General features: G+C 41.1%; 1 protein-coding gene across 1 annotated transcript in view; it reads left to right on the forward strand.

Moving 5' to 3' along the window:
• The window catches only part of CFAP97 (cilia and flagella associated protein 97), a 53624-nt gene that overhangs the window by 24421 nt on the left and 7297 nt on the right, over positions 1-21906 (forward strand). Inside the window, 1 exon segment of the mRNA XM_010377944.2 lies at positions 12524-12789. Coding sequence (XP_010376246.2) covers positions 12524-12789 — 266 coding nt within the window.

Here is a 21906-nt window from a genome sequence, read left to right on the forward strand (position 1 = left end):
CTATCTAACCCATTTCTGAAACTTAATTGGATATAGAGAACCTAAATCTTTTTAACTTTTAAATAAGAAAAATAATCCTACCCCAAACTCTGAACAGTTCCCCAATTATAATTAAATTGAAATACTGTTGAAAAACATTGAACACATATGCTGAGCTAAAATGTAGAAGGGAAGCTTTATTCATAGCAGTGCATAGACGAGATTTGCCAGCAGGTGGCGCTCAGGGCTTTTTAAGGCACAGGAACAAACATGGCATTTTGCCAGTTGGTACGTCTGTTATTGGAGTCCATAATATAAAAATCCACCAAGGATTCTTTATAATAATAAAGCATTTTAAACACTAATTATGACTGTCAGTCTATTACATAAGGTATTGCCATCATTTTTCAAAATTATTCATGCTCGATTTACACAGCGAAGCATTTCAGATCCAAAATTCTTTTCCTATGTTTTATTTTCCACCATATAACTGCAACTGTGGTCACGGTAGGTGGATATGTATGCAGAGCCAGGCTTGTGCCTTTTCTGCATTCATCTCTAAATATACTTCTAACTTCTACTAAATAAGCTTTTCTAGGCTGCTTTGGTTTACCTAATTTCTTCACTGCCTTTTCCACTTCCTGGAACATAAATCCACTGAGTGTGGGGAGGATAATGGTGAAGACGACACGAACATGGCTGAGGCAGGAATGCAGCATACTCTCTGCATCCTTTCAGTTTAAACATTTTCACAGACTTCAGTACAGAGGTTCGGTAAACCAGTTTACTGCTAGTGAATACTGAGTAAAAAATTTGCAAATTAACAGCCATATTAGGTGAGCGTTCAGACAATGAGGGATACCTGTATAGCCAACCACATCAACATTTATTGGTTTAAAAGAACTTTTTTTTTTTTTTTTTTGAGGCAGAGTCTCACTCTGTCACCCAGGCTGGAGTGCAGTGGCGCAATCTAGGCTCAATGCAGCCTCCACCTCCCGGGTTCAAGCGATTCTCCTGCCTCAGCCTCCTGAGTTGCTGGGATTACAGGCATGTACCACCACGCCCAGCTAATTTTTATATTTTTAGTAGAGATGGAGTTTCGTCTTATTGGCCAGGCTGGTCGTGAACTCCTGACCTCAGGTGATCCACCCGTCTCAGCCTCCCAAAGTGTTGGGATTACGGGCGTGAGCCAACACGCCCAGCCCTTTGTTGTTTATGAAATAGAAATTTGAACTATAAAATGTTAAACCTATGAAACAAAGATTAATAAAAGAATGTAAAATTAAATCTACCAATGTAGGGCATGGAATGATAAAACAGTGTCGAACCAAGGTAAAGACAGTTTTGAAAGTGGAATAAAATTTAGGCTTCTGGGTGTTAGCGACATGATCACAAACAAGCCAGCAACTGTTCTGAGCTTCAGACACTATTTGTAGGAGGAGATTGTTGATATATGTTGCTAGGGTCCATTCTAACTTCAGAGTTCTTCGGGTTCTGTGAGAAATAGTGGAAGAAGGGAAGATCATTGCAGACTGGCAGTATTAGATACAGGACTTTAAAGTAGATCTTGAAAGATTAGTCGAATTTCTGAATATTCAACCTCTTAGCTCAAGGGTGGCTGAGTTGGGGAATTTTCCACCTCCATGCAAAGCTGCCTTTGCTATGTAAATGTCAAAAAATGGTTGGAATTAGATCCTTGATCTTGAGCTGTAAATCCCTGAATAGGCAGAGAGGGCATTAAACAAATGGAGTAGTAAACAGAAGTTTAGACATCAAGTTATGGCATGAATCTCACCTATTTGGAGAGCATTGAAGAAGTTGACCACACTAGATTCGAAGGTATGTTTCCTATTTTGTATAGGTAAAATTAGGTCTCTTTAAAAAGAATCTGAAACAGCAAAATTTAAAACATTTTAGAAATATGTTGCCTCAAAATCTACTATATAGACTATGAAATAATCACTACAGGATGTATTCTGAGAAGAAAAATAAATATAAGAAATCGGATTAAAGAAGCATTGGTGAGCAAAGAAACTGGTTAAATTTTTTGCTAAAATGATACCAATGTGTGAGGAATTGAAGTGGCTTGTTTAACTGGAAGATACAGACCCTCTTATGCTCTGTTAGAAGGGAGATGCCCATACTGAGATTAGCAATCAGCACGTCCTGCCTGGCAGCACATTTTATCCTTTCTTCCTGGCAAACTGCAGGAAATCTCAGTACCCCCAACACACTACCAAGTATTGCCAAATATTTGAGAAAAGCAAAAACCAACAGAGAGGCACCAGACTCGTAGCTGAAGAGTGTAATACTTCAGACTCTTAAAAGAGCAAGCTTGATGATTTTAGGATCTTCGAGGACAAAACTGTTTTCACTAACAAGACTATCCTGGCTGGGCACGGTGGCTCATCCCTGTAATCCCAGTACTTTGGGAGGATGAGGCAGGTGGATCACCTGAGGTCGGGAGTTCAAGACCAGGCTGACCAACATGGAGAAACCCCGTCTCTACTAAAAATACAAAATTAGCTGGGCATGGTGTCACATGCTTGTAATCCCAGCTACTAGGGAGGCTGAGGCAGGAGAATCGCTTGAATCCGGGAAGTGGAGGTTGCAGTGAGCCGAGATCACGCCATTGCCCTCCAGCCTGGGCAACAAGAGCAAACCTCCGTCTCAAAAAAAAAAAAAAAAAAAAAAAAAGGCTATGACTATGCCTTAATTCGCTTTTTATATATTTATTTATTTTTATTTTTTTGAGACAGAGTCTCACTCTGTTGCACAGGCTGGAGTGCAAGTAGTGTGATCTCTGCTCACTGCAACCTCCACCTCCCAGGTTCAAGCAGTTCTCATGCCTCAGCCTCCCCAGTAAGTGGGATTACAGGCATGTGCCACCACACCTAGCTAATTTTTGTATTTTTGTAGTATTTTTGTCTACAGACAAAAGTCTGCAGAGATAAGGTTTTAAGCCAGGTATTAAAGACTTGCAAAACCATTAAACTCTGCCACTCACTGGCTTTTTAAAATAAAAATGTTATGTTCACATGTAATTGGTTTATTATTTTTAGAGAAATTAATAGCTTTAAAACACTTAATTGCTAGCATGGTAACTATTGGTAAATGTAACCCACATACACATTCTTTGGGGTCCTCAGTCTTTAGGGGGGTGTTAAGGGGTCCTGAGGTCTAGGGGAATGGAATTAGAATAGGTGATCAGACTATTCATAATGCTGCAAACTTTTGGAGAAAATCTTAGAGAAAAAAATTTTTAAACTCAGTCAGTCTTCCAAAATAGAAAAGAATGAGAAAAAACAGTAACAAAACTTTGGTTAAAGATTACGGAAAAAGAGTGCAAACAATGCAAGTGGGTGGCTGGGTGATTTTAACTTATCAGAAGATACTATTGGAGCACATTAAAAAAACCCAGAAGTAGGGGCGGAGCAAGATGGCCGAATAGGAACAGCTCCAGTCTCCAACTCCCAGCGCGAGCGACACAGAAGACCGGTGATTTCTGCATTTTCAACTGAGGTACTGCGGTCATCTCACTAGGGAGTGCCGGACGATCGGTGCTGGTCAGCTGCTGCAGCCCGACCAGCGAGAGCTGAAGCAGGGCGAGGCATCGCCTCACCTGGGAAGCGCAAGGGGGAAGGGAATCCCTTTTCCTAGCCAGGGGAAATGAGACACAACACCTGGAAAATCGGGTGACTCCCACCCCAATACTGCACTTTAAGCAAACAGGCACACCAGGAGAATATATCCCATACCTGGCTGGGAGGGTCCCACGCCCACGGAGCCTCCCTCATTGATAACACAGCAGTCTGCGATCTAACCGCAAGGCAGCAGCGAGGCTGGGGGAGGGGCGCCCGCCATTGCTGAGGCTTAAGTAGGTAAACAAAGCCGCTGGGAAGCTCGAACTGGGTGGAGCTCACAGCAGCTCAAGGAAACCTGTCTGTCTCTGTAGACTCCACCTCTGGGGACAGGGCACAGCTAACAACAACAACAACAAAAGCAGCAGGAACCTCTGCAGACGCAAACGACTCTGTCTGACAGCTTTGAAGAGAGCAGTGGATCTCCCAACACGGAGGTTGAGATCTGAGAAGGGACAGACTGCCTGCTCAAGTGGGTCCCTGACCCCTGAGTAGCCTAACTGGGAGACATCCCCCACTAGGGGCAGTCTGACACCCCACACCTCACAGGGTGGAGTACACCCCTGAGAGGAAGCTTCCAAAGGAAGAATCAGACAGGTACACTCACTGTGCAGCAATATTCTATCTTCTGCAAACTCTGCTGCTGATACCCAGGCAAACAAGGTCTGGAGTGGACCTCAAGCAATCTCCAGCAGACCTACAGCTGAGGGTCCTGACTGTCAGAAGGAAAACTATCAAACAGGAAGGACACCTATACCAAAACCCCATCAGTACGTCACCATCATCAAAGACCAGAGGCAGATAAAACCACAAAGATGGGGAAGAAGCAGGGCAGAAAAGCTGGAAATTCAAAAAATAAGAGCGCATCTACCCCTGCAAAGGAGCGCAGCCCATCGCCAGCAACGGATCAAAGCTGGTCAGAGAATGACTTTGACGAGATGAGAGAAGAAGGCTTCAGTCCATCAAACTTCTTAGAGCTAAAGGAGGAATTACGTACCCAGCGCAAAGAAACTAAAAATCTTGAAAAAAGAGTGGAAGAATTGACAGCTAGACTAATTAATGCAGAGAAGGTCATAAACGAAATGACAGAGATGAAAACCATGACACGAGAAATACGTGACAAATGCACAAGCTTCAGTAACCAACTCGATCAACTGGAAGAAAGAGTATCAGCGATTGAGGATCAAATGAATGAAATGAAGCGAGAAGAGAAACCAAAAGAAAAAAGAAAAAGAAATGAACAAAGCCTGCAAGAAGTATGGGATTATGTAAAAAGACCAAATCTACGTCTGATTGGGGTGCCTGAAAGTGAAGGGGAAAATGGAACCAAGTTGGAAAACACTCTTCAGGATATCATCCAGGAGAACTTCCCCAACGTAGTAGGGCAGGCCAACATTCAAATTCAGGAAACACAGAGAACGCCACAAAGATACTCCTCGAGAAGAGCAACTCCAAGACACATAATTGCCAGATTCACCAAAGTTGAAATGAAGGAAAGAATCTTAAGGGCAGCCAGAGAGAAAGGTCGGGTTACCCACAAAGGGAAGCCCATCAGACTAACAGCAGATCTCTCAGCAGAAACTCTACAAGCCAGAAAAGAGTGGGGGCCAATATTCAACATTCTCAAAGAAAAGAATTTTAAACCTAGAATTTCATTTCCAGCCAAACTAAGTTTCATAAGTGAAGGAGAAATAAAATCCTTTACAGATAAGCAAATGCTTAGAGATTTTGTCACTACCAGGCCTGCCTTACAAGAGACCCTGAAGGAAGCCCTAAACATGGAAAGGAACAACCTGTACCAGCCATCGCAAAAACATGCCAAAATGTAAAGACCATCGAGGCTAGGAAGAAACTGCATCAACTAACGAGCAAAATAACCAGTTAATATCATAATGGCAGGATCAAGTTCACACATAACAATATTAACCTTAAATGTTAATGGACTAAATGCTCCAATTAAAAGACACAGACTGGCAAACTGGATAAAGAGTCAAGACCCATCAGTCTGCTGTATTCAGGAGACCCATCTCACATGCAGAGACATACATAGGCTCAAAATAAAGGGATGGAGGAAGATCTACCAAGCAAATGGAGAACAAAAAAAAGTGGGGGTTGCAATGCTAGTCTCTAATAAAACAGACTTTAAACCATCAAAGATCAAAAGAGACAAAGAAGGCCATTACATAATGGTAAAGGGATCAATTCAACAGGAAGAGCTAACTATCCTAAATATATATGCACCCAATACAGGAGCACCCAAATTCATAAAGCAAGTCCTTACAGACTTACAAAGAGACTTAGACTCCCATACAATAATAATGGGAGACTTCAACACTCCACTGTCAACATTAGACAGATCAACGAGACAGAAAGTTAACAAGGATATCCAGGAATTGAACTCATCTCTGCACCAAGTGGACCTAATAGACATCTATAGAACTCTCCACCCCAAATCAACAGAATATACATTCTTCTCAGCACCACATCGCACTTATTCCAAAATTGACCACATAATTGGAAGTAAAGCACTCCTCAGCAAATGTAAAAGAACAGAAATTATAACAAACTGTCTCTCAGACCACAGTGCAATCAAACTAGAACTCAGGACTAAGAAACTCAATCAAAACCGCTCAACTACATGGAAACTGAACAACCTGCTCCTGAATGACTACTGGGTACATAACAAAATGAAGGCAGAAATAAAGATGTTCTTTGAAACCAATGAGTACAAAGATACAACATACCAGAATCTCTGGGACACGTTTAAAGCAGTGTGTAGAGGGAAATGTATAGCACTAAATGCCCACAAGAGAAAGGAGGAAAGATCTAAAATTGACACTCTAACATCACAATTAAAAGAACTAGAGAGGCAAGAGCAAACACATTCAAAAGCTAGCAGAAGGCAAGAAATAACTAAGATCAGAGCAGAACTGAAGGAGATAGAGACACAAAAAACCCACCAAAAAATCAGTGAATCCAGGAGTTGGTTTCTTGAAAAGATCAACAAAATTGACAGACCGCTAGCAAGACTAATAAGAAAAGAGAGGAATCAAATAGATGCAATAAAAAATGATGAAGGGGATATCACCACCGACCCCACAGAAATACAAACTACCATTAGAGAATACTATAAACACCTCTACGCAAATCAACTAAAAAATCTAGAAGAAATGGATAATTTCCCAGACACTTACACTCTTCCAAGACTAAACCAGGAAGAAGTTGAATCCCTGAATAGACCAATAGCAGGCTCTGATATTGAGGCAATAATTAATAGCCTACCCACCAAAAAAAGTCCAGGACCAGATGGATTCACAGCTGAATTCTACCAGAGGTACAAGGAGGAGCTGGTACCATTCCTTCTGAAACTATTCCAATCAATAGAAAAAGAGGGAATCCTCCCTAACTCATTTTATGAGGCCAACATCATCCTGATACCAAAGCCTGGCAGAGACACAACAGAAAAAGAGAATTTTAGACCAATATCCCTGATGAACATCGATGCAAAAATCCTCAATAAAATACTGGCAAATCGGATTCAGCAGCACATCAAAAAGCTTATCCACCATGATCAAGTGGGCTTCATCCCTGGGATGCAAGGCTGGTTCAACATTCGCAAATCAATAAACGTAATCCAGCATATAAACAGAACCAAAGACAAGAACCACATGATTATCTCAATAGATGCAGAAAAGGCTTTTGACAAAATTCAACAGCCCTTCATGCTAAAAACGCTCAATAAATTGGGTATTGATGGAACGTACCTCAAAATAATAAGAGCTATTTATGACAAACCCACAGCTAATATCATACTGAATGGGCAAAAACTGGAAAAATTCCCTTTGAAAACTGGCACAAGACAGGGATGCCCTCTCTCACCACTCCTATTCAACATAGTGTTGGAAGTTCTGGCTAGGGCAATCAGGCAAGAGAAAGAAATCAAGGGTATTCAGTTAGGAAAAGAAGAAGTCAAATTGTCCCTGTTTGCAGATGACATGATTGTATATTTAGAAAACCCCATTGTCTCAGCCCAAAGTCTCCTTAAGCTGATAAGCAACTTCAGCAAAGTCTCAGGATACAAAATTAATGTGCACAAATCACAAGCATTCTTATACACCAGTAACAGACAAACAGAGAGCCAAATCAGGAATGAACTTCCATTCACAATTGCTTCAAAGAGAATAAAATACCTAGGAATCCAACTTACAAGGGATGTGAAGGACCTCTTCAAGGAGAACTACAAACCACACTGCTCAGTGAAATAAAAGAGGACACAAACAAATGGAAGAACATACCATGCTCATGGATAGGAAGAATCAATATCGTGAAAATGGCCATACTGCCCAAGGTTATTTATAGATTCAATGCCATCCCCATCAAGCTACCAATGAGTTTCTTCACAGAATTGGAAAAAACTGCTTTAAAGTTCATATGGAACCAAAAAAGAGCCCACATTCCCAAGACAATCCTAAGTCAAAGGGACAAAGCTGGAGGCGTCACGCTACCTGACTTCAAACTATACTACAAGGCTACAGTAACCAAAACAGCATGGTACTGGTACCAAAACAGAGATATAGACCAATGGAACAGAACAGAGTCCTCAGAAATAATACCACACATCTACAGCCATCTGATCTTTGACAAACCTGAGAGAAACAAGAAATGGGGAAAGGATTCCCTATTTAATCAATGGTGCTGGGAAAATTGGCTAGCCATAAGTAGAAAGCTGAAACTGGATCCTTTCCTTACTCCTTATACGAAGATTAATTCAAGATGGATTAGAGACTTAAATGTTAGACCTAATACCATAAAAACCCTAGAAGAAAATCTAGGTAGTACCATTCAGGACATAGGCATGGGCAAGGACTTCATGTCTAAAACACCAAAAGCAACGGCAGCAAAAGCCAAAATTGACAAATGGGATCTAATTAAACTAAAGAGCTTCTGCACAGCAAAAGAAACTACCATCAGAGTGAACAGGCAACCTACAGAATGGGAGAAAATTTTTGCAATCTACTCATCTGACAAAGGGCTAATATCCGGAATCTACAAAGAACTCAAACAAATATACAAGAAAAAAACAAACAACCCCATCAAAAAGTGGGCAAAGGATATGAACAGACATTTCTCAAAAGAAGACATTCATACAGCCAACAGACACATGAAAAAATGCTCATCATCACTGGCCATCAGAGAAATGCAAATCAAAACCATAATGAGATACCATCTCACACCAGTTAGAATGGCAATCATTAAAAAGTCAGGAAACAACAGTTGTTGGAGAGGATGTGGAGAAATAGGAACACTTTTACACTGTTGGTGGGATTGTAAACTAGTTCAACCATTATGGAAAACAGTATGGCAATTCCTCAAGGATCTAGAACTAGATATACCATATGACCCAGCCATCCCACTACTGCGTATATACCCAAAGGATTATAAATCATGCTGCTATAAAGACACATGCACACGTATGTTTATTGCGGCACTATTCACAATAGCAAAGACTTGGAATCAACCCAAATGTCCATCTGTGACAGACTGGATTAAGAAAATGTGGCACATATACACCATGGAATACTATGCAGCCATAAAAAAGGATGAGTTTGCGTCCTTTGTAGGGACATGGATGCAGCTGGAAACCATCATTCTTAGCAAACTATCACAAGAACAGAAAACCAAACACCGCATGTTCTCACTCATAGGTGGGAACTGAACAATGAGATCACTTGGACTCGGGAAGGGGAACATCACACACCGGGGCCTATCATGGGGAGGGGGGAGGAGGGAGGGATTGCATTGGGAGTTATACCTGATATAAATGATGAATTGATGGGTGCTGATGAGGTGATAGGTGCAGCACACCAACATGGCACAAGTATACATATGTAACAAACCTGCACATTATGCACATGTACCCTAGAACTTAAAGTATAATTTCAAAAATTTAAAAAAAAATTAAAATTATAAAAGGTGAAAAAACAAACAAAAAAACCCCAGAAGTATTAGCCTTAAAAATGAAGGAAATTCTGACATAATGCTACATGGGTGAACCTTGAGGACATGATGCTGAGTGAAATAAGGCAGCCTCAAAAAGACAAGTGCTGTGTGATTATATCAGGTGCTCGGAGTGGTTGAAATTATAGAGACAAAGAATGGTGGCTTCCAGAGGCTGAGGGAAGGGAGCAGTGGGGAGTCAGTGTTGAATGGATACAGAATTTGTTTTACACAATGGAAGGAGTTTTGGAAATGGTTGGTGGTGATGGTTACACAATATGAATATATTCAGTACCACTGAACTGTATACTTACAAATGGTTAACGTGGTAAATTTTGTGTTGCATGTATTTTGCCACAATAAAAAAATAAAACACTAGCCCTGTCTGATAGGGTTTCTGTTATGCTTAATATGAGTGCTCAATATATGCCAACAGAATTGGGAGAAAAGTAAACAAAATTCAGCCTAAAAAGATATTTAAAATAGTATAGGAAGAATGAAAATAAGGGCTAGAAAAATATATGCCAGGCATATCTCCTTGAACAAGGAGAAAGTAAAACTTACCAATCTATTAATACACAAAATAGAACTCAAGATGTGAAAATCACTAAAAGAGATAGAGAAGGGTGTTTTCCATGAGTAAATTGGTCAAATACACTGAAAAGATAAAAGTCATTGGTTTGAAATGTGTGAAAAAGGCAAAACAGAGCTGGAAAATAACATTTGGGAAGCCACATCACCATGGAAGCATTGATAATCAATTTAACCAGTAACAACAAAAGCTTGCATCTGCTCGTGGGATGCTCTTGGCCACAGGTATTTTGTAACACAATGATTTTTTAAAAGTGATGAACTAATCAGTTACTACTGCTATGTGACAGATTACCCCAACACTTAGGGACTAGAGAGACCCAAAGTTAGAGGTGATTCAGTGACCGGGACTACAGTCAGCCGAGTGCTGTGTACTCACATCAGGTGCCTGGGCTTGGTACAACGTGAAGACCAGAACCCAAGGGCCCACATGGGGTTCTGCATGTGGCCTGGCTTCCTCATGTGTCAGCCTTAGGGGAGTTGGACTTCTTTCATGGTGGCTCAGGATTCTAAGCACGTGTGTTCCAGGAAACAAGGCAGAGGCCTCACTGCCTTTTATGACCTAGCCTCAAAAGTCACATAGCATCATTTCTTTCATGCTCTATTGGTTGAAATAGTCATAAACCCTCCCAGATTTAACGCAAAAGGGCATAAACCCCTACTTCTTAATGGGAGGAGTGTCAAATACTGTAAATTAAAATAATCTTTAATTTAAATATTTTATATTTTAAAATCTCTTCAGTCCAACTTCTGGCCACAGATTTATTAACATTCTTCCCATATGCAAAAATGCATTCGCCCTTTCCACAGATGCCCCTCCCTGGAGATCCGGGATGTAAATCAGGTCCAGCTGCGGCTGAGATTCCTCAGGTGTGGTTGCTTAGCTACAGCTCTTTGAGTACTTTGAGAATCTCCTGGGAAAGGCTAGGGATGAGTCGCAGTTTTACTTTTAAACCCCGTAAGTCTTGGCTCTTTTATATTCTTTCTAAATTTTGCTTGAAAACTGGCCAGTTCTTTTTATTATTTTTTTAGTTCACCTCTCTGTCCATTCTTATTGTGGGTAAAGTAGACCACTGGTACCTCCAGCATTCTGCTTGGAGCTCTGCTCGGCCAGATCTACCAGTGCAGTTGTTAGTTTTTGCCGTTTCCCTTAACAACACAAGCACAGTGTTGCTAAACATTTTGCCATTTCATAGTCTGAGACTTCATCAACAGCCTTCTCTAGGCCCTTGCAGCTCTGCTGGCCACCAGGTCCCAAAGCAGGTCCCAAAGCTGGTCCTAAGTTTGTTCCAGGAGCACCTCATTTCCTGTGCCATGGTTGGGCACTTCGATCCTGGTCTTTGAGTCTTTGCAGGTTGCTGCTTCACACAACTAAGTTTTGTGGTGATGTGTTAGCAGCAGTAACTACTATAAAATAGAGAACATTTCCATCATCCTAGAAAATGTGCTTCATGCCCCACTTTGATCAAAACCCACCCTTCAGCCTGGTGCAGTGGCTCATGTCTGTAATCCCAGCACTTTGGGGGGTCAAGGCGGGTGGATCACCTGAGGTCAGGAGTTCAAGACCAGCCTGGCCAACATGATGAAGCTCCCATCTCTACTAAAAATACAAAAATTAGCTGGGTGTGGTAGCGGATGCCTGTAATCCCAGCTACTCAGGAGGCTGAGGGACAGAGCAAGACCCTGTCTCAAAAAAAAAAAAAAAAAGACAAAAACCATTAGAGAAAAATAGCTTACTATTAATTTCCTTTAGAATTGAATTTTAAAGGGCTTATAGATAAATTAATCTAGAAGCCTTGTTCTACAAAAGGAACCTGGTGAGCATATAATACTAAGCTACGTCCAATTTTTTTCGACAAAGTTGTAATCCAGATGTCATTAGCATTATTTCATACATACTTTTTCATGTATTAATACATATTTTTAAGGGTTAAAGCATGTACCACTGGGCCGGGCACAGTGGCTCACGCCTGTAATCCCAGCACTTTGGGAGGCTGAAGTGGATGGATCACCTGAGGTCAGGAGTTCAAGACCAGCCTGGCCAACATGGTAAAACCCCATCCTTACTAAAAATACAAAAATTAGCCAGGCGTGATGGCAGATGCCTGTAATCCCAGCTACTCTGGAGGCTGAGGCAGGAGAATCGCTTGAACCCAGGAGGCGGAGGTTGCAGTGAGCTGAGATTGTGCCATTGCCCTCCAGCCTGGGCAACAAGAGGGAAACTCCGTCTCAAAAGAAAGGGGGGGAAATAAAAAGCATGTACCACATACTTACTTACTTTGACCATTTTCTCTTTTTTTTGTTCTTTTCTGTAGCTTTTCTGCAGTTAGATAAAAAAGGACCACAAAAGCATCACTTTGATCAACCTTCAGTAGCACCTGGGAAAAACTACTCTTTCACAAGAGAAGAGGTGAGACAGATCGATCGGGAAAATCAGAGGCTTTTGAAAGAACTGTCAAGACAGGCGGAAAAGCCAGGAAGCAAAAGTACAATTCCTCAATCAACTGATCATCCCCCAAAGTTATATCACAGTGCTCTCAACAGACAGAGGGAACAACAAAGGATTGAGAGAGAAAACTTGGTAAGTAACTAAAATAGTCATCAAAGAAAATGTGTTTGCACTGATTTGTACGTCCAGCTTACAGGAAACCTAAATACAGCCAAATATTCAAACTTCATTACATAAAAGCAGGTACAGTATGTGTGGTATGAAACATATGATGTGCTGTAAGTCTGGAAGATACAATATGTATTTTTATCCAGGAAACTATATATTAAGAGACCATTGGCCAGATGCAGTGGGTCACACTATAATTCTAGCACTCTGGGAGGCCGAGGTGGGCAGCTCGTTTGAGGCAAGGAGTTTGAGACCAGATTGTGCAATCTGGCAAAACCCCAGCTCTACCAAAAATGCAGAAATTAACTGGGCATGGTGGCACACACCTGTGATCCCAGATACTTGGGAGGCTGAGGTGGGAGGAGCATCTGAACCCGGCTGGTATAGGTTACAAGGAGCCGAGATTCTACCAGTGGACTCCAGCCTGGGCAACAGAGCCAGACTCCATCTCAAAAAAAGAAAAAACCAAAAACAAAAAAAAAACAAAAAAAGAGAGAGAGGAGACTATTAAAGGAAAATACTGAAAGTTCCATTATTTATTTGCCTAGATCAGTTAAATCACTGCAGTAGAACAGGAAGTGGTATGCAAGTGTCAGATACAGTGTTTCTTCTGTGAAGTATTCAGTCACAAGTGAAATCTCTTTTACTTTATTGTGTCCTGGAAAGCTAAAACAAATTGTGTATCACTTATTTTAAAGGATCAGTGTATCTCCAATAGGCCAAATTGTTAGTCTGCTACTTAAATGTATGAAACATTGATTGTTACAAATCATATAGTTTGATATTCTAAGAAAATAAACATGGCAACTGTTGAAAATCTTCACATTTAAAACTTATCGCATATTTTCTTCATAAGATTTAGTTCATAATAATTGCTGATATTTACTGAGCTTTTACTAAACACTAGGCATTGTTTCCTGAGTATCTTCCAAGTATTAACTTACTGAATCCTGACAACAGTTCTCTGAAGTAGATAACTATTTTTATCCACATCTTACGATGAAAAAACTGAGGCTTAGACAGGTTAAATATTTAGCACAGAGCTACTAAGTATGCTGCTGAGCCAAGGTTTTAAACCCGGGTAGTCTCTTAAACTAGAATTAGACCCTTAATGAACACATAAACTCAGAGCTAAAATAATTAGAAAGCTATTAAAATTATTAAGACCATTTTCAAAATTAACCCTCCTTCTGTGTCATTACCAGTGTTTTCCTGTGTAACCATATGCTTACCTAAATTTGTAACAACTCTTTTGTACATTTCTTTATTACCATACTAACCCCAAGATTTGGGAAGCTAGGATTACTATTTATAAAAACTAGTAGTCTTGAACCCTTTGAGAGGATTACCCTGCACGTGGCAAGGAACAGATAACTAAGCTAGGTGAAATGAGGTTGGTGGGAGCTGACAGATGATAGCGTTCCACACATCACCTTCGCAATATTCAAGATTCGTTCATGTTTCATGGAAATTTGAAATTCCCATATGTCACAAACATTTGGGATTACTTCCTTTGTTTTCACTGTCGCACCTGTCTCTGGGCTGATCTCATTTAATAAACAATTATATTGTGCATACTATTTTACAAGTGTTAGGCATTTCAGGCAAATCCTGATAGCAATCTTACAGTTACTGTAGTTACAAAAGAGTAAAAGAGACACTGGGTGGGGCACAGGAACTTACGCAGGGTCACACAGCTAGCAGGTGTCAGAGCCCAGGTGCAAATCCAGGTTGCCTAGCTTTGGGGTTACCTTTTTTATTAACCAGCTTTATTGAGATAGTTCACAGACTATTACCCATTTAAAGTGTACACATTCAATGGTTTTTGGTATATTATTAGGTTGTAGTAATGTATATATAACTTAAAATTTGCCATTTTAACAATTTTTAAGTGTATAATTCAGTGGCATTAAGCATATCCACAGGGTTGGGCAACTGTCACTACCATCTATTTCTAAAGCGTTTTCATAACTTCATACAGATGCTGTGCTTATTGAACAGCTCTCCTTTCCCCACCTGCTTATCCTCTGAGGGGGTCTAGTCTACTTTCTGTCTCTACGAATTTGGCTATTCTAAATATTTCATATGAGTAGAACCATATCTGGTTTATTTCACTTAAAATGTTTTCACGTTTCATCTATATTGTAGCATGTATCAGAACCTAATTCCTTTTTATGGCTGAATACTATTCCATTGTAGGTGTAGACCTAAGCTACAGTGAATAATACTGAAGTGAATATTGGCAACTATCTGTTCACGTCCCTGCTTTTAGTTCCTTAGGGTGTACACATAGAGTAGAATTCCTGGGTCATATGGTAATTTTGTGTTTAGTTTTTTAAGGAACCTGAGTTTACTTTTTTTTTTTTTTTAGAGATGGAGTCTTACTTGTTGCCAGGCTGGAGTGCAGTGGCGCAATCTCAGCTCACTGCAACCTCTGCCTCCCAGGTTCAAGCGATTCTTCTGCCTCAGCCTCCTGAGTAGCTGGGACTGCAGGTGCACGCCACCACACCTGGCTAATTTTTTGTATTTTTAGTAGAGATGGGGTTTCACCGTGTTAGCCAGGATGGTCTCAATCTCCTGACTACATGATCCTCCCTCCTCTGCCTCCCAAAGTGCTTCGATTACAGGCGTGAGCCACTGCACCCATTGACTTTGATTATTTTTCTATTTAAAAAATCCTATTAGTCCAGGCCTGATGACTCATGCCTGTAATATAAATATAATTATTTATATTGAGCCTGTTTGACAGTCTTAAATACTACCTTCCTGACCAGAAGTATGGTCTTAACCATACTTCAAGCCTTCTCATACTCAACCTTAAAAAAAAAAGAGCCACGTTCGCTCTTTGAGTGTGAGCTGATACTTTTTTTTTTTTTTTTTGGTAGAGATGAGATCTCACTTTGTTGCCCAGACTGGTCTCAGACTCCTGACCTCAGGCAATCCTTCCGCCTTAGCCTCCTAAAGTGCTGGGATTACAGGCGTGAGCTACTGCACCCAGGCTGATAAACTTTTTAATCTGTTTGCTAAACTGTTAATATTTAAAATATACATGCATGTGTTCAGCACACACAGACACACTTTTGTAGTTATTTCTGTGTTAGATATACTGCAAAACAATTCATTCCTTTATATTTTTTGTGATTTATATTCCTTCATTTGCTGTATCTCCAGTGACAGAGAACAATTCAGGTGGCTAACAGACATGATGACTAAAGCATTTCTGTTCTGGCACTCTTACATCAGTGTGTTAGCAGTTCAGAGGCTATTTAGATGGAAATGATCCCAAAGAAGTAGCGTTGTGCAGAAAAGGTAGAGAAGGAAGGCAACGATTGTATAAAACTGACTTCCTGTGCTCTAGAGTTAAAAGCATACTGTTCATCTGTCCTGATGATGATGTTCAAGATCATCATTATTTGTTTCAATAGGTAGATATTATCCTTCCTCTCATTAAACATTGCATCCAAACAAAAATTAAGGGAATAAAAATTATTCTAGCTTATTGGCATAGCTTATTAGCAAATTTTAAATTCAGAGAAATGAAAATTTTATCCAGTAGAGAATGTTTTTATCCAGTAGATAACTTTATCAGTAGAGAGCCTCAATGATCATTATAATTTAAATAATATTAGAATTTTATTACTTGTAAAAAGGGGAGTAATTTTTTAATTCATGAATTCTGAAATATTATTTTTAGCCAGGTACAGTGGCTTACGCCTGTAATCCCAGCATTTTGGGAGGCCAGGGCAGGAGGGTTGCCTGAACCCAGAAGTTCAAGACCAGCATGGTCAACATTGTGAGATTCCATCTCTATGAAAAATAAAAAATTAGCCAGGCGTGGTGGTGCATGGCTGTAATCCCGGCTGCTCCGGAAGCTGAAGAGGAGGATCGCTTGGTCCTGGGAGGTCAAGGCTGCAGAGAGCCGTGATCACTCCACCTCCACCTCCTGCGTTCAAGTGATCCTTCAGCCTGGGTGACAGAGCAAGACCCTATCTCAAAAAAAAAAGAAAGGAAGATTCCTGTTGAACCATATCTCTTTCTTTTCATTTGAACTTTTTTCCAAAAGAGCACAAGAACAATCTTAACAGAAGGAGAGGTGGTTAAAGATACTTGGTTTATGGTTTCACTTTACCCTCTAAGAAGAAGTGAGATTATTCCATTCTTTTGAATGCGTGTCAGTTTCCTCAGGTGTGAAAGAATGTTGAGGGGAGAGAAGTAATTCAAGCAAAGTTATGGAGGAAGTAAGATTCCTAGAGGAATGTAGTATCAGGGTTGGAGCCTAAAGTTAACTAAATGGAGTTAACTTTCTTTTTTTTTTTTACTTTCTAAGATTATGTATGTAAATAAAATAGTCCTTAGTTATTTTGTTGCTGTTGTTTTGGGGGGAGTTTTTTGTTGGCTTTTGGAGATGAGGTCTTGCTATGTTACCCAGGCTGAACTCCTGGGCTTAAGTGATCCTCCCAGCTCAGCCTCCTGAGTAGCTGGGACTACAAGCGTGTGACACCCCGCCTAGCTTATTAGCAAATTTTAAATTCAGAGAAATGAAAATAAATAGACAATATCGTCTAGCCCATCTTTTCATGTACAAAAATTTAAATGAACAAATAAATAATGTATTAATGATTTCTGCAGCTGTTAGCATAATTTTTCCAGTTAGGAGTTCTTGTGTTTTATTTTATTTTATTTTAAAAATAAAAGGCATGTATGAATTTAGAAACTTAAGGCAGTTCTTTTTTTTTTTATTTTTTTTATTTTTTTGAGACAAGGTCTTACTTTGTCACCCAGGCTGGAGTACAGTGGCACAATCTTGGCTCACTACAACCTCTGCCTTGCGAGTTCAAGGTATTCTCCTGCCTCAGCGCCCTGAGTAGCTGAGATCACAGGCATGTGCCACCACCCCTGGCTAATTTTTGTATTTTTAGTAGAGACGGGGTTTCACCATGTTGGCCAGGCTGGTCTCGAACTCCTGACCTCAGGTGATCTACTGGCCTCAGCATCTCAAAGTGCTGGGGTTACAGGCGTGAGCCACCACACCTGGCCTAAGGCAATTCTTTTTTTTTTTTTTGAGACGGAGTCTCGCTCTGTTGCCCAGGCTGGAGTGCAATGGCCGGATCTCAGCTCACTGCAAGCCCCGCCTCCCAGGTTTACGCCATTCTCCTGCCTCAGCCTCCCGAGTAGCTGGGACTACAGGCGCCCGCCACCTCGCCCGGCTAGTTTTTTGTATTTTTTAGTAGAGACGGGGTTTCACCGTGTTAGCCAGGATGGTCTCGATCTCCTGACCTCGTGATCCGTCCGTCTCGGCCTCCCAAAGTGCTGAGATTACAGGCTTGAGCCACCGCGCCCGGCCTAAGGCAATTCTTAAAAACATTCAATGAAAAATAGGCCAGGGCTGGTGGATCACCTGAGGTCAGGAATTCGAGACCAGCCTGGGCAACATGGTGAAACCCATCTCTGCTAAAAATACAAAAAATTAGCCAGGTGTGGTAGTGGGCACCTGTAATCCCAGGGCTCCTGTAATCCCAGCTACTCAGGAGGCTGAGGCAGGAGAATCACTTGAACCTGGGAAGCAGAGGTTGCAGTGAGCCAAGATACTCGCCTGGGCAACAAGAGCAAAACTCCATCTCAATAAATAAATAGATAGATAATAAAATTCTCCTCTTCTGTGCTTTGTCTGCTAGTATACAGGAGTAACTTTATTTATTTATTTATTTATTTATTTATTTAGATGATCTCACTCTGTCACCCAGGCTGGAGTGCAGTGATGGGATCTTGGCTCCTTGCAACCTCCACCTCCTGGGTTCAAGTGATTCTCCTGCCTCAGCCTCCTGAGTAGCTGGGACTACAGGCTTACGCCACCACACCGAGCTAATTTTTGTATGTTTAGTGGAGATGGTATTGCCATGTTGGCCAGGCTGGTCTCAAACTCCTGACCTCAAGTGATCCATGCACCTCAGCTTCCCAAAGTGCAAGGATTACAGGCGTGAGCCACTATGCCTGGCCTATAGGAGTAACTTCAGAACTCTTATACAGAATAATTAAAGGGAGATTATGATAAATTGTCACAAAAATGAAGATTTATAGCAAGTCTCATACCTACTATGAATACCAATCTGCTGATTAACAGTATTTTTGTTCTAAGATCTTGAAATAATGTATAGTGTACTTAATTTGGGTTTCCTTCTTTTCTGGTTAGGGTCTGTTATCTCCTCCCATTGAAGAAAGCCAGCTAATGATAACTCTGTGACTCCCGCTGTTGAAATGTAGAGAACAGCCGTCTGATTCTCCCTGTGTGGGGCACAGTTGTTACTTTTTAGTGTCCTTACAAGGTCTTTGCTTCATCACTCGAAACACTAAAGCAACTGTCATCTGCCAGTGGCTGCAGAAATCATTAAGACATTATTTATTTGTTTAAATTTGTTTAAACATCAAAAGATGGGCTAGGTTAATTTTTTTCTGAAGAGAATAATTCTGGTTATAAAATAAATATTTGGACAAGTGTATTTGTTCATTTTCATACTGCTATAAAGATACTACCTGAGACTGGGTAATTTATAAACAAAAGAGGTTTAATTGACTTACAGTTCTGCAAGGTTGGAGAAGCCTCAGGAAACTTAGAATCATGCTGGAAGGCAAAGCAGAAGCAAGACACGTCTGACATGGTGGCAGGACAGAGAGGGAGCACAGGGGAAACTACCACTTTTAAGCCTCAGATCTCGTGAGAACTCTGTCACTATCACGAGAACAGCGTGGGGGAAACCACCCCCATGATCCAATCACCTCCCACCAGGTCCCCCCTCCACACATGGGGATTCCAATTCGGGATGAGATTTGGGTGGGGACACAGAGTCAGACCATATCAATAGGTATATAATACAGTATTGTTAACTATAGTCAACATGCTGTACATTAGATCTGCAGAACTTACTCATCTTGCATGACTGGAACTTTGTATCTTGGGTACGTGACGTTTGCCAAAAGACTAGATCTTAGGTGTTCTCACCAGACACATAAATAAAAATGGTAACCCTGTGAGATGATGGATGTGTGAGTAGCTCAAGTGTGATCATTTCAACATGTATACGTATATCAAAACTTCAAGCTGTTTACCTTAATATATATAATTACCCAAAATTGCACTTTTTTTTTTTTTTTTTTTGAGACAGAGTCTGCTCTTGTTGCCCAGGCTGGAGTACAGTGGCACAATCTCGGCTCACTGCAATCTCCAGCTCCTGGGTTCAAGCAATTCTCCTGCCTCAGCCTCCTGAGTAGCTGGGATTACAGGTGCCCACTAATTTTTGTATTTTTGTACACTGCCCCACTGATTTTTGTATTTTTAGTAGAGATGGGATTTCGCCATGTTGGCCAGGCTGGTCTCAAACTCCTGACCTCAGGTGATCTGCCTGCCTTGGCCTCCCAAAGTGCTGGGATCGCAGGTGTGGGCCACCGCACCCAGCCAAAAAATGCAATTTCTAAAAAAAAAAAATGCGGACGAACTCTTTTGGGATTCATTATTAGAATCTGATTTGAGTGGCAGTTCTAAGATTTTGTAAACCATACATTACCATTCTTATTGTTTTTTAAGCCATTAAATATTTAATGTCTCTTAGGAGCAATGTAAAGAAGGAATATAAGGCCGAGACGGGCGGATCACGAGGTCAGGAGATCGAGACCGTCCTGGCTAACACGGTGAAACCCCGTCTCTACTAAAAAATACAAAAAAAACTAGCCAGGCGAGGTGGCCGGCGCCTGTAGTCCCAGCTACTCGGGAGGCTGACGCAGAATGGCGTAAACCCGGGAGGCAGAGCTTGCAGTGAGCTGAGATCAGGCCACTGCACCCCAGCCTAGGTGACAGAGTGAGACTCCGTCTCAAAAAAAAAAAAAGAAGGAATATAAAATACATATAAAATACTGCCCTAACTATCATGTACTTTAAAACTTAACTGGAAGATAATACTGTTGTTGCATGTCAAACAACTAGAAAATACAGCAATATTAACAATATCACTAATTTTAATAAGTTCTTTTTTTTTTTTTTTTTTGAGAAGGAGTCTCACTCTGTCACCCAGGCTGGAGTGCAGTGGCACAGTCTCGGCTCACTGCAACCTCCACCTTCCGGGTTCAAGTGATTCTCATGCCTCAGCCTCCTGAGTAGCTGGAACTATAGACGCCTGCCACCACACCGGGCTAATTTTTTTTCTATTTTTAGTAGAGATGGGGTTTCACTGTATTGGCCAGGCTGGTCTCGAACTCCTGACCCCAAGTAATCTGCCTGCCTCAGCCTTGCAAAGTATTGGGATTATGGGGTGGAGCCATCACGCCCAGCCTTAATAAGTTTTTGCTGGGCCGGGCGCAGTGGCTCAAGCCTGTAATCCCAGCACTTTGGGAGGCCGAGACGGGTGGATCACGAGGTCAGGAGATCGAGACCATCTTGGCTAACACGGTGAAACCCCGTCTCTACTAAAAAACACAAAAAACTAGCTGGGCGCGGTGGCGGGCGCCTGTAGTCCCAGCTACTCGGGAGGCTGAGGCAGGAGAATGGCGTAAACCTGGGAGGTGGAGCTTGCAGTGAGCTGAGATCTGGCCACTGCACTCCAGCCTGGGCGACAGAGCAAGACTCCGTCTCAAAAAACAAAGAAAAAAGAAAAAAAAGAAATTGCCAAAAAAATAAATCTCATAATGTTTTAAGAAGGTTTATGAATTTGTGCTGGGCCGCATTCAAAGCCATCCTGAGCCGCATGCAGCCTGCAGGCCACAGGTCAGACAAGGGTGGTTTACACCTTAAAATTTAGGGTAATCAACACTTTGTATTTTGACATTATTTCTATAGACAAGAGTTATTTCTCAAATCCTTTAGCTTTTGTTTAGCTTGTTATATTCATGTAACACTCAGATGGACACATGGTATTGTTCCGTGTGATTGGGGTACATGAGCCGAATCATTTCTCTCTTATTTCCCTAAGTTTCTGCTTGTAAACTTGATAATTGATGTATCAGTCTCCAGAATGGGTTTACTTTTTGCGTTATTGTACAATTATTTCAAAGTTGACTTTGATCACATCTATATTGTTTTATATCTGATGAATA

This window comes from Rhinopithecus roxellana, chromosome 2 (genome assembly GCF_007565055.1).
Source record: "Rhinopithecus roxellana isolate Shanxi Qingling chromosome 2, ASM756505v1, whole genome shotgun sequence".
NCBI classification, from domain to species: Eukaryota; Metazoa; Chordata; class Mammalia; order Primates; family Cercopithecidae; genus Rhinopithecus; species Rhinopithecus roxellana.